At 42.9% G+C, this 13,243-nt stretch overlaps 1 protein-coding gene across 1 annotated transcript in view; it reads right to left on the reverse strand.

Annotated features, from left to right (window-relative positions):
- Nucleotides 1-13,243, reverse strand: part of LOC102376729 (disks large homolog 2) — a 519,043-nt gene that overhangs the window by 362,582 nt on the left and 143,218 nt on the right. Inside the window, exon 7 of the mRNA XM_025214018.1 lies at nt 1,289-1,357. Within this exon, the coding sequence (XP_025069803.1) occupies nt 1,289-1,357 (69 nt within the window). The remainder of the gene's footprint in view (nt 1-1,288; nt 1,358-13,243) is intronic.

Below are 13,243 nucleotides of genomic sequence, written 5' to 3' on the forward strand. Positions count from 1 at the left end.
GAAGATCTTTGTATTGCCTAATCTAGCCCCGTTTGATGGATAACACATTTTCAAGTAAAAGGAGCCATGTGTGTGTTTTCATTTGTTACTTATCCCTAATTCTGCTTACCATAACAGATATTTTCCCCCTATGTTATTTTTTTCCCAGATCCCCCAAAGACATTCAGGCTTTCAAGGAAACTTCAGAAGTCTTTTGTCCTCTACAGCAAATTATTCACCATCATGCATCGCCTACTGATTCTCATAGCCTGGTCTCCCCAGCCTGGTGGCTATGCTGAAGCTGCTGACCACTCCTCCAGGCGGGAAGTGGGCATGCAGCCCTATGAATCTGTGAATCTTACTGAAACTGAGGCAATTTGCATTTGTGGCTGGAGACAGAGGACATACAATAACACACAGTGATAAATTGCTCCCACTGGAGTTGCTGGTTGAGTTTGGGTGGCTTGAGGGAAATGCCTGCTCTACCCCCTAAGTGAGCCATGCAGTTCACTCTCCAACATGGGCCTCTTCCCAAAGTGTATAATAGGTTTACTCTTGCAGCCTTCTAAAGCCTTGCTGAAGGATACCAAAAGGAAGAGCCAAAGCATTCAGTGTAGATATTTCAGGATATCATGCCTGCTATTTCTGTTAGGCCATGGCCAGATCTAGAAATTGAAAAGGGGTGTGCAACCCACACTGCCTTTCGCTGATGAGGTGGGGGAAAACAGTCTTTTAAAAGGGGGAGGTCTGAGGTCTTGAAACCAAGCCTAAGCCTCCCCGGGGTATCCCACAGGAGGGGAAGAAATGGGTAAGGGAGCAGGGAGCGGCCCCTTCTCTTCCCGTGTTGGGAGGCTGGGGAGGCCCCATGCATCTGAGACCTTGTGTGCTCCTGTTACCCCTTTGCTTTCATGCAGACAATGTGAGCATCTACACCCTGGGCAGAGTAAGGAATGGGTGGGGACAGCTTGGGCTCTCCATGCTCCAGCTGCCGCTACTGTGGCCCAGATGCAGGTGCGCTGCTTCTGCAATAGGTATGGCCAGTACCAAGCTGGAGAGAGCCCGAGGGACCCACCCCAGATGCTGCCCTCCCTGCCACCCTGATAAGAAGACTCCTTCCTCCACCTGCCGCAGGAATCACCCCTGGACCTGCCCTTGTAACTGGCTGAATACTTTTTAAACTGGTGAATTCAGTCACTGTGGTATTCACTGACACAGTGGGGTGCAGGTTATAGTCCGAATGCGCACATGTGTCTAAGCACTTGCCACATTAAGCAGCTCAATAGTCAGCTTTGACAGAGAAAAGTCTTACCCTTCCACAGAAATGGTCCGTTGTAAGCTCATTGTGGGTGGACGCGTTGCAGTGCTGTGCTGGGAATGACTGTATGACCAAGGAAGAATAAAGAGAAGCATTTGTTAAAGATGCAGGGCTCTCTGCTTACGCACTCTCTTCTTTAATGTAACTGGTACCTGAACTAAGACCTAGTGGATGATAACAGAAATAATGACCAATTTACTTAAATTACTCTGAGGCATTCCTATAACTATCATATATTCTGCCCCTTGCGATATCTCTCTCTCTCCAGATAATAAGGGGAAAAACCCAACAACCTTGTCTTCCGTTAAATAAGAGGTTTTACTCCTCATTAAGAATAGAGTACTAATAATTGAATCCTCCCAAGTCATCTTTTTTAAAACATATGAAAAGCAACAGATTTTATCTTTTTAGGGACTTAAAAGCAACTTACACTTATATTTTTCTTACACGCAATATTTGATACTGGTAACTAAAATAGTAAAATCATGCTAAATTCTTATTGTTTGCCAGGCTGAGTTTTCAGCAAGACAGCAGGTTAGACATTTTTAACTGCACCGTGTAAAACACTTTGAATTCTACATATATATAACTTTCAACTATGCAAACCACTTCCAATGGGTTTTAGATAATGGGAGAAGTTGATTATTACAGACAATTTGACTTATGGAAAATTAATGATCATCCAGAATGAAAAAAAAAATTTTCTGTGGACAAAATGAGATCATTCAGAAACCGCATTATCTTTTGGAAAACCATTTGGACTCACAAGCTCTAATAATTTTTCTTATACCAAGTCACAACTGGTTGCAGAACCTGAAGACATGTTGATGTACAGGCACACCCATGTCCCTAATTGTATTCATTAGTGTATGTTTGCTTCATACTGTAGGATAAAAATTTACTGTATGTTTTGCCCCAATTCTACCTTTGCATGCGTATAACTAACAACTTGACTGACTTCATTGGGAAAACTGCTAAAGGCTGTTGGGATTACCATGATTTGGACGCTTTATGCCAAGAGGTTTAACAAAAGGTGGTAAAAATATCATAGAGATGCACTGTGCCTAGTTTAAGTGATTACACCATACTCTACAAAATTTGGTTCTACTGCACATTGTAAGAAAGGAAAAGCTTTAATACTCTATCTTTGATCCATTAAGTAATAAATTGTGCCTTTTGCTATGAAGCTTTACAGTTATCAAACAATACTACTACTCTGTTCAGATAAAATCAAAAGGTCAAAGATCTGCTCAGACTAGATGGCAGACGCCCAGAGGGGTAGCACGCTTAATGTACACCAGTTTCTGCAGCCAACAGCAAATAAGGGAGGGATGCAGCTGCCTTTGAGTCCCACACCCAAATACTTCATTCACACCTGAATCAATGGGGGTAGACTTTGGAGAAAATCTAGAGCAAGTGTGTCAAACTCATCCCATGCCCTGAGCCTGGGGCACAAAATGCCTATGGGTGCAGTGGGACCATTGATGGTTGTGACTGTTCAATGGAGGGGCCAGCAGTGGGGCAACTGTGGTGCTGGCAGCGATGGTGGTGATGAGGCAAATGAGAGCAGGGTGAGTGGGACTATATCAACACAACCTTTTCTCATCCTCCTGCCCCAGAACACCATTTCCATTGGGGCCCAGAGGCTCCATCCTTGCTAGCCACATCCCCAAATTCCAGTAGCCTGGATCTGGCATGTTCGTCACATGCTTGGATACACCTGGCCTACAACAAGGTCCAATCTCATGCCTCTTTAACAACTCTGCTCTTGTTCTCCTGGTGCAGATGAAATACTACATGCTATTTTCCTTAGGAACCAAGAGCTTGAGCTTAGCACACGCCATACATATATTTTGTTGGTCATTTCATTCTGCAGCATAACGGATATTGGGTGTCTGACAGAAGAGAACATTTAACGAACAATGCAATTTCTCTAAATGTTTAGCCCATGGAATTATGACACTTGGTGCTATATCACAGGGCAAGTACTAGACCTGCGACCCACTTTTATTTCCAATAGCTATTGCTGCACTCTAGCTCCAGTTTCAGTGGATTTTATGAAAAGGTAAATGGAAATGTGGTGCATGTTGTTCTTGTGCGTGTTGTAACAGGCTTGTCAAAAAAGATGCTCCTGTTCACAAGCTGAGCTCTAGCAATTCCTTCCCCACCATACTGCGTAATGCAACTTGTGAAGGAGCATCATGACTTTCCTTTGGGATTACTGTACCGAAAGAATGACTGATGAATGTGGCAAAATAGCATTTTGCTGACTCTTCCTTAAATTTCACAATGAGTTTGCTTCTCTCAAATAACTGAATAAATCTTGAACCAGTGATGAGGGAGAATGATTTGTTAAGCCCATCTGTTTTGGGACAGCTGTATTCTGTTCAGAACCAGACTGTCTCTTATCCTGTACCCCCATATGGGGGAAGAAGAGCACATAAAGTTCCCCCTCTCTCCCTCACATTGGCTCCCCATACTGTGATCAGCTGTGCTGGGGGCAGGAAGAAAACAGTCTCCACAAGCCTACATCCCCCTACACAGGTAGGGAGGAAGGGGTGGAACCTTGTCTCTTGCTCGAATCCTCACTTTTTCATGATTTCAGCTCTTTGATTTGCACTGAGGGTTGCCCCTTTCAGTTTCTATGTAGTAGACCAGCTGCAGAGTCTTGAACCAGGTCCATATACCTCAGAGAAGTGGAAGGAGAAGGAAATGCTTTGTAAAGATTGAATCACAATCTGCTTTATGACCTTTTCCTGTGCAGTATAACAAAGTATGTCCCAGTCCATGAAGTATGTACAAGAACCTACACCAGTGCTATATTTTATCTGGGATGAAACCACTGTCACCAACATGAGGAAAGGGCTCCCAAAGCCCATGACTAGAATCGTGGCCCAGTGGCAATAAAAGCAGCTACACAAGGCTCTGACCACATACTCTTCAAATACTTGTGGATGACAAAGGAAAATCAAGCACTTAACCAAATTAGCAAACCCTATAAACGTACACTAATTTTGAAAAAAATATTAAATTTGCATGCACAATCTGTGTGAAAATACAAGGCCTTTTTCCACTGGTGAATAAAAGTGTATATCCCAACATTATAAAAGTCCTTTTTCTTGTTCAGCAGTAGAGAAAGGCCACTGATGGACAAGGAGATTATGTTGGAAAATAGCTGTGTGTTCAGCAATGATGTATACGCTTTCTGTGCAAGTTTAATATCTTTTCAATAATATTTGGCTGAGAAAAAAATAGCAGGCATTACTTGTATTTCAAGCCTTAGTCACTTTTTCCTTCTTATTCCTTCTAAGTCCTTCTTATTAAAAGGCATATGGTCCAGTGATGGTAATATCTAACCACAGCTAACCAACGATACTTGAAATCTGAGCATAGGATATTCAAAACCATTCAGTACTGACCTACTTCTGGTACCACTGAGGTCATTGATAACTTCCTGACTGACTTTAATAGAAGCACAATTAGACCAATGTTGAGCTGCCCACCATCAATCCCTAGAGTTAATAAAAGAAAATGCTCAGGAGGAAAATGTGCTGCTGATATCCAAGCAATAAATATTTTCTGGAAACGGCAACCTGGTCCTAGATATTCCATGGGTGAAAGGAGAGACTAAGGTTATTGAGTAAATGAATTTAGGCGCAATAAATTATTGCCTGAACTATAGAAAGGTAAACATGAAGGAAGGCACCAAGCTGGCCATCGTAAATAAAATAGGATCTCAGCCCTTACATAAGCAACAATGTCTATCTTGCACTGCTACATTCTTACTGATCTAGAGCAGCGGGGCCAACCTTTTTGGTGGCATGCCACAAATTAGCCGAACTGCCTTCCCGAGACCACTCTGATCCCTTGTCCCCACCCAATCCACCACTTGGATGTCTATTCCCTGCCCGATTTGCTGCTTTGCTTTCTACTCTTTGCCCTGTATTCCCTGCCAGTAGCATAACTAGTGAAGGGTAACTGAGCCAGACACCTTGGGCACCAACCTGGGGAGAAGGGGGTGAAAAAAGATGGCTAATGAATTTGTAGGAGGCCACAAGATCACCTCTCTGTATTTTTGACAGATTTTGATACACACAAACATATTAACAAAAAACATGGGCTAATGAAGGATGGTGGAAGACTACTGTTATTTTCCCATCAGAAATGTACCGAGATCCAATGGTAATATAACCTACTGCTTAGGAAGGACAAATTTGCTTGCCATGTGCCAAAAATGCTGTACAAAACACAAGGGAAGGCATCTTGCCCTGAAGACCTAGCTGTGCTTCATTTACAAATACAAATCTCAACTTTGCTTCTGTTTAATGGACTCTTACCTCTCTACAGAGTACATCACCTACAGAGTCTGGCTGCTTGACATGTGTTCAGTGCAGACCATTACAGAGGGTACAGATACAGAATATACTTTCATGGAGACCTTAATATTTGCTCTTCCTTGTGTTTTTGCTTTGTTATTCAAAAATTATCTCAGTTACTATGTGTTTGTCCTTAGTTTATGAAAAACACTACCATTTATTTCATGCAAAATAGAGATGAGAAGCCATGGAATCAAAGGACGAATTCACTAAGGAACAGTGGTGGGTTTTGGGAAGAGGGAAGAGGTTCTAAATACATATGCCAGCATTTAACTGGTTGGCTGGGTAGAGGAAAATATTTATAAGAAAGATTTGGAGGAAGAGAAGAAACTGTTGACATTCTAGGTGAGGAAGAGGAAATTCACATGTGAGGGGCCCAAATGGGTAAAAATATACAGCAGATAAGGATGCAGAAACAGCATTAAGAGACAAGGCAAGACATCTGAATTCTTGAGGCCATCATCATTAATGAGGCCAAGAATTCATTGACTGACGCTGAATAAATCACCTCTATAAAATGGGTAGTAGTTCAGCTGACTTACAGGTATCTTGCTAACAGTAACTGTTAGCAGAAGCATGTGGAACAGCTTGAAGATCCTCCCATAAATGCCAAAATACTAGTGCTTGAAGAATATGGAGTTGCTTAATTCTTTAAAAGGTTACAGATAATAGGAATTGAAACTTTCAAAAGGGAAAGCACTGTTGAAAAATGACATGGGGAAAGTCATTTGACAGGATTTGTACAGAAATGTCTTGAAATGTCCAGGTCCCCTATTTTTGGATGCCTGGCTTGAATCATCTTAAATGGCCTTGATTTTCCAAGGATGGATGCTCATAATGCTCAGAAAATGAAGCTGTAGAAAAGTGTCCAAGTATGAGAGTAAGGTACTAGTCGCTTGGCTCTTAGACCTGGAATTCACATTGCTGCTGCCATGGAATTATTTGTTTTCTTGCCCTAACACAGTAATTCACCATTTTTATTTGATGGTGGGGGAAGAAAGATCACATAAACCAGGGGTGACCAAGACACAGTTTAAGGCTGGATCTGGCCCGCAGAGCTCCACCTGGACCCAGAAATCTGGCAGTGTGGTGAGCAGAGCCAGAGCCATGGCAACGAATGCTGCTGCTGCTCATCCTGCCACTACATTTTTGGACCCATTGGAAGCCCCAGATCCAGAGCACAGAGCTGGGTCATATGGCCCACAGGGCTGCCCACGGGTGTGGAAATTTAGTGACGGGAGGAATAGTGGCTGGCATGGCTCTGGGAGCTACAGCAATTAATGATACCACCACCTAATTCCATCCCTGCAGACCAGATGACAGGTCTCTGTGCTCCAGAACCAATCTACTCTCTGCCACTCTTCTGGCTTATGGGCCTGCCTGATTTGGGCACCTCTAATTTAAACCACAATCATACCAGTGCAGGCTGGCAGAAAAAAGTCAGGTATGCAGAAGGAGAAATGGATCATGAAAAAACACACCAGACAACAGAGTGGACTAAAAATCTAGGTTGGAATATTGTTTTCTATTAAATCAGGCACTATATTAAATAATGCTAACCCCATAACAAGCCAAAGTTATAGTTGCAACTTAATGTTAGTGCTCTGCTAAAATTAACAAACAACTCAAGCAGTCAATGTCATCAGCACCCTCCATGGACTTGCTGCCTGATTATGAGACTTGAAGGAGGCACATTATTCCTTAATCCTTCCATATGAAAAGCCCAAGTAGTAATACTACACTCATTAGAAACCACTTTCCAATCATAAGCAGCTACAAAATATAGTTCAAGTGAAGCCCTTAACTATTTTTACATTAAGTGCTATAAATTGGTGATATATCATCTGCGGATTTCTTTTCAAATCGTTTTTAAAAATTGATTCTTAGTACAATTTTATCAAAACGTTGCAAGGACTAACGTCATTGTTTGCAATCAAATGTACAATTTAATCACCGTCTGACAAGCAACTGCTCAATCTGAGATGGAGACTGGGTAATTTAACATCTTACTCAGCAGAGCAGCCAATTAAAGAAGGTAAAGGTCCCAGTCACTCCTTTAAAACCTGTGAAACCCATTAGGATTCCATCAGATGGTTTAACAGACTCAGCGTGTACACAGCTCAGCTAGAAGTCATGTGAAGAATGAAAAAAATATGAAACGTCTTGGGAAGTTATTGACCCCAGTATGTTCTAACCTGGGTTTTGAAATGTAAACACCTAAATCAATAATAAAAAGTATATGTTTTTGAGAACATGGATTTAGGTGCTTAACATCTGGCATTCAAGTTTGTAAAAAAAACTGATCTTCATATATACAGAATGCAATGTACAATTGTCTTAATGATAACAGTAATGATATGTTGATACTCTACCCCACAGTCTTCTAGATATTAACCACACCTGTAAGAATTCACAGTATAAGTGCTCAATTCTTCATATTCTTATAACTTAATTTAATTGAATCTTCAACTGAATTCATTTAATTCAACTGAACTGAGAATACTCCAGTAAGTAAGACTATTTGTCTGTGTAAAGAATGAAGAATCAAGCTCTAAAAACACCACACAAGGTTAAAGGATGAAACAAGGGAGAAGTGCTATAATACACACATAGAACTCTTTAACCATTCTTCATTTTTAAGCCTGGTCCTTAGTGTGAAAAAGATTACTTCTTATGTGTTTGTGTATCACCTCATGTTAACTTAAAATCAGTATGAAAGCCTAGCCAAGAGCATCAGCCAATCTTTTGGTTTTGAATTGCACCGTAGCCCAGATATTTGATTTTTTTCCCCCATCAAGTGGATAATATTTGAATATATACATGGTATTGTAGTCCTCCCTTCATATTTGTTATCATGCAGGGTACATACACTAACTTTATGACAGTGAAGCCGACGCAACTTTTTAAAGTTGACTTAACTGTCAGAGCGCGCACACATATGTGGAGCAGAGTCAACTTAGATGTGACACAAAATAATACACCTCCGAGGTCTATTATCTTGAGTCACATTAGTTAAGTCAGCTTAGCTCATGAGATGGCTGCCACCACGTCAAGGAGCTCTATGTGTGTATGCTCTGACGTGGCTTAACTTAAATCGACTTCGTATGCGTGTATGTACCCATGTAGATCACCTCTTCCCACATTTTCAATGGTGCAAACTGCTTCTCTCCCATTCTCAGTCACATAACATCCCACTGAGACCTACAAAAACTGGGTGCGTGGAACAGTCAGATTGTGTTTATTGTGTTTTTACCTTTCTCAACGTAATCTGGCAGCAAAAAGTGAAAAAGAAAGTAGCATCACCTAACCAGCCAGTTTGCTGCAGGCCACTTCTCACATCACAAGTTATCCAAAGGCCTCTTTCTTGAACTGAAGTTGGACGTCATGAGTTGTTACAACTCTTAAAAGTTCTGTGACTCTCCCCGTCATATATCCAGCCCCTGCTCTCAGAAACAGCCTCACAGCCAGCTGCCAATTGTGGTGGTAGATATTTTTGTCCCCCCTACTGTAAGGCAGGCCCCAGGGCTCACTTTCAATTACACTATGGCTGCACTAATGCCTAACTGGGGAAGACAGAGCCATCAGCCACCCTTACATGCCCAGGGCACTTAGTTCCTTGGAGGAGAGATTGGCAGGCAGCCATTCCTGCTTTCACCCAACATGCAAGAGGAAAGGGAATGCTTGCTGGCATGTGATGCTGTGTTTTAATAGTTCTTTAACAACATCCTAGGGTTTAGGATAGTTCCTTTACAACTTTCTCTCTAGCACCTGGTTCTTTCAGAGATAGGATAAAGGACTACCTGAATCTTTAATCCTCATCTGTTATGGCAATTCTTACTTTCTTGTAGTAGTAGAGAGAGTACACATAACATTTATCTACATATAGAGTTTATCCACGGTACATCATACAATATCAGAACAGTAAAAAGACCTGAGCTGGGGTGGATGGAGAGAGAGGATTTCTGATTCATCTCAATGTTTTTAAAAATCAAGCTGACCTACAAACACAATGCTGAGGAATGTGAATGTTGACCCTGGAGCATCCTAGGAAAGGCTTACAACATTTGTTCTGTGATGCACTCTCAGCTCCTTGTCTTTTAGATTAAAAGGTTTGAGGTAGCTGTACAGTTGTTTATAAAGCTTCTAGCCCTTTTGCTTTGATGGATTGAAGTTAGAAAGGCAGAGAAAACAACATGATAAAGTGGGCAACATCCTTTAATTCCATTAATGCGGGTTCTTAATTCAGTTCAGTGAAGTGGAACTAGCTTTTTCTGATGCTGCCGACAGCACAACTTCAAACTTAAATGAGGTTTTGCTTTCCCCTGGGATTAATTATAAGGCCAGGAAGCACTTTTTTTGTTTTAATTTCATCTTGGCTACAAAGAGCTTGATAATATTCAGTGTTGACAGGTACTGACCCCAAGTAGAAGTGTAAAACTAGCCAAATATTCTCCCATCAGAACTAAATGGAACGCTTCAGAGAAAAGAACGTTTCCCCTTGCTAGTCAGAGAAGAGCACCCTTGAGCAACAAAGCTACACATGAGCTACAAAAATGTGTTTTCATGCAGAGCCATGTGCAGCAGGGGAGAGTGGGAGGGTTAGTGACTGCAAGTGTCTCATGTATTTGAAAAGGAAATTACTGTACCTAAATCCCTAGTGACATTACAGACTGTTGCATTGATAAATGCTCACTCACTGGAACAACAGAGCCAAGTTCACTCAAGCACAGGGACAGATGATGACTCAGACTGCACGCCCATAGAAAGAGAATGGTTCTTACAGCTACTTTGACTTTGGCATTGGGCTGCTAAAAATTATCAGGGCTATTTGTCTGCTTCCCAGACCAGGTGGTTGGAGCAAAGCGAGTGAACAGGCCGAACACTGGCTCCATCCCATTGGTCACAATGGCTGATCCAGGGTAGAGACTGTTGTAATTTGCTGTTTGTAGAGTCTAACAGTTTGTTACAACCACCTGGGAACCAGGAGGAGACAAGGGAGAAACGGACTCAGGTGCAATGCCTTGTAGGGCTATACCTGGGGTCATGCAATTCATGACTCCATCCATTGCTCAAGGCTCTGTTTAATGTCAGTATCCAGAGTTTAATGGGGTGAATACCCACTGACTTCAAGCCTATTTCCATTAGGGTTGGACTCACTTCTTTATCAGGTGTAAACGGCCAGTCTAGCATTATAATGGGTGTGAATGTCTGAGAAGGTATTTTTAGCAAAGTCAGAAACAAACCAGCTGGTAATAACAGCAAGACAACAGCTGTTACTTGGTGAAAACCTCCTTATTTAAGAATTCTGTTTAAAAGAAAAGCACTCAGGGCACTGGTATCTGTGAAATGTGACAGGTAGGATCAAAACAGACATACGCATTAGTCTGAAAGAGCTGACTATGCAGGCTAAGCATTTAGAATGAAAAGCAGGAGAAAAGACACTCAGGCACTTTCATACATAAACAACAGAAACAGTATGTCAGAGACAAGGGAGTCCAGCTTTAATGACTCAAATAATAATACCACTGTCTTCTGGGAACTTCTCCCACAGTCAGAATGACTTGCTGACATGCTGATTACTTTTTTCCTTTGCTTAATTTCATCCCACCTGCCCCTTACATCCTCTCATTCCTTTTCCTGAGACCCCTGAAATAGTTGGAGAGTTGGGCAGGCTCACTTCCCCTCCATGTTTTTATCTGGACAGATATTGGGTATTTCAGGAGAGATTTTGGGGAGTTGAATACCTGTCTCTTTTGAGGTACCCAGTCTGAAACTGGTGCATGGAAGTCATTCTTACTAGGCCCTGACTGATTTGACTGTGATTTTTATATTAGGGCATAACAAGGATCCAGCCCCATCTAGTAGATTGGTTGTTGACAGCGGAAGAGTTCTGATGATTTACACAGGCTGAAAATGTATTCCTGGTTGTTAGGTGGCAACAAGGGGTGGAACACAAGTATCACTTGGATGGTTTAAGACAATGTAGAAACCAGGCTTAGCAGAAAGGCAAAAATCTCAATTCCTCATTTACTGAACCAATGGCAGACAGAAATGATGTGGGGACAACACACTGAAGTTGGGTCTAAGGAGAGATTTAAGGTTCTAGCCTCACAAATTCAGATGGGGAGTATTTCCCGTCATACTTTCACGGTCTCCATTTTCCCTGCATTTCACAGTTCCAAGATCAGCAGGGGTTATAGCGGGGCCTCTGGCACAACTCTATGAGCGCTCGTGGGGCACTGGCCAGGTACCAGAGAATTGGAAAAGAGCCAATGTGGTCCCCATTTACAAGAAGGGGAGAAAAGAGGACCCCGGCAATTATAGGCGAGTCAGTCTTACCTCGGTCCTTGGGAAGACCTTTGAGAAAATTATCAAGGAGCACATCTGCAAGGGCCTAGCAGGGGAGGTAATGCTCAGGGCCAACCAACACGGGTTCATAAAGGGCAGGTCCTGCCTGACTAACCTGGTTTCTTTTTATGATCAGGTCCCTGGACGAGGGTGTCGGGGTGGACGTCGTCTTCCTGGACTTTAATCTGCCTGGCAACTGACTCCCCAGCCCAGCCCAGCCCCTGGCTTGTTTACTTTTCATTCCATCCAGGAAGAGCACACAGCAACTGCTGCAGCTTCCTGAGCCTGATGAAGGGTTTTTGAACCCAAAACCTTGCTTAATAACTATTCTCCAACCATTTGGGTTGGTCTAATAAAAGATATCAAATTCACCCAAGGAACCTTGTCTGCCTCTGGACTTTAAGAAGGCCTTTGATGCCGATTCCCACCACATTGTCTTAAAAAACTAGGTCACTGCGGCATTGATGCCTACACAGTCAGATGGGTCACAAATTGGCTAGACGGTCGCACCCAGAGAGTGGCAGTGGATGGGTCGTTTTTGACCTGGAGGGATGTGGGCAGTGGAGTCCCCAAGGGCTCAGTCCTGGGGCCTGTACAGTTCAACATCTTTATCAGCAATCTGGATGTGGGTGTGGAAAGCACGCGGTCCAAACTCGCTGACGACACCAAGTTGTGGGGCGAGGTGGGCACATTGGAGCAAAGGGACAGAATCTAGCTAGATCAAGACAGGTTACAGAGGTGAGCAGATGAGAATAGGATGGAGTTCAATGCAGACAAGTGCAGGGTGCTGCATCTAGGGAGAAGGAACCAGCAACACACCTATAGCCTGAAGAACACCTTTCTTGTCAACATGGTGGCAGAAAGGGATCTTGGAGTCATTGTTAATTCCAGGATGAACATGAGCTGCCAATGCAAGGAAGCGGTCAGTAAGGCTAACCACAGCTTGTTGTGCATCACAGATGCATCACAAGCAGGTCCAGGGAGGTGATCGTTCCCCTCTATGCGGCGCTGGTCAGTACTGCATCCAGTTCTGGGCGCTGCACTTCAAGACGGATGTGGCTAGCATTAAGAGGGTCCGAAGGAGGGCCACTCGCATGGTCAAGGGGCAGCAGGGTAGGCCCTACGAAGAGAGGCTAAAGGGCCTGAACCTATTCAGCCTCCATAAGAGAAGGCTGAGAGGGGATCTGGTAACTATTTACAAACTCACCAGGGGGGACCAGCAGGA

Source organism: Alligator sinensis, unplaced genomic scaffold (genome assembly GCF_000455745.1).
Source record: "Alligator sinensis unplaced genomic scaffold, ASM45574v1 scaffold906_1, whole genome shotgun sequence".
Taxonomy (NCBI): Eukaryota; Metazoa; Chordata; order Crocodylia; family Alligatoridae; genus Alligator; species Alligator sinensis.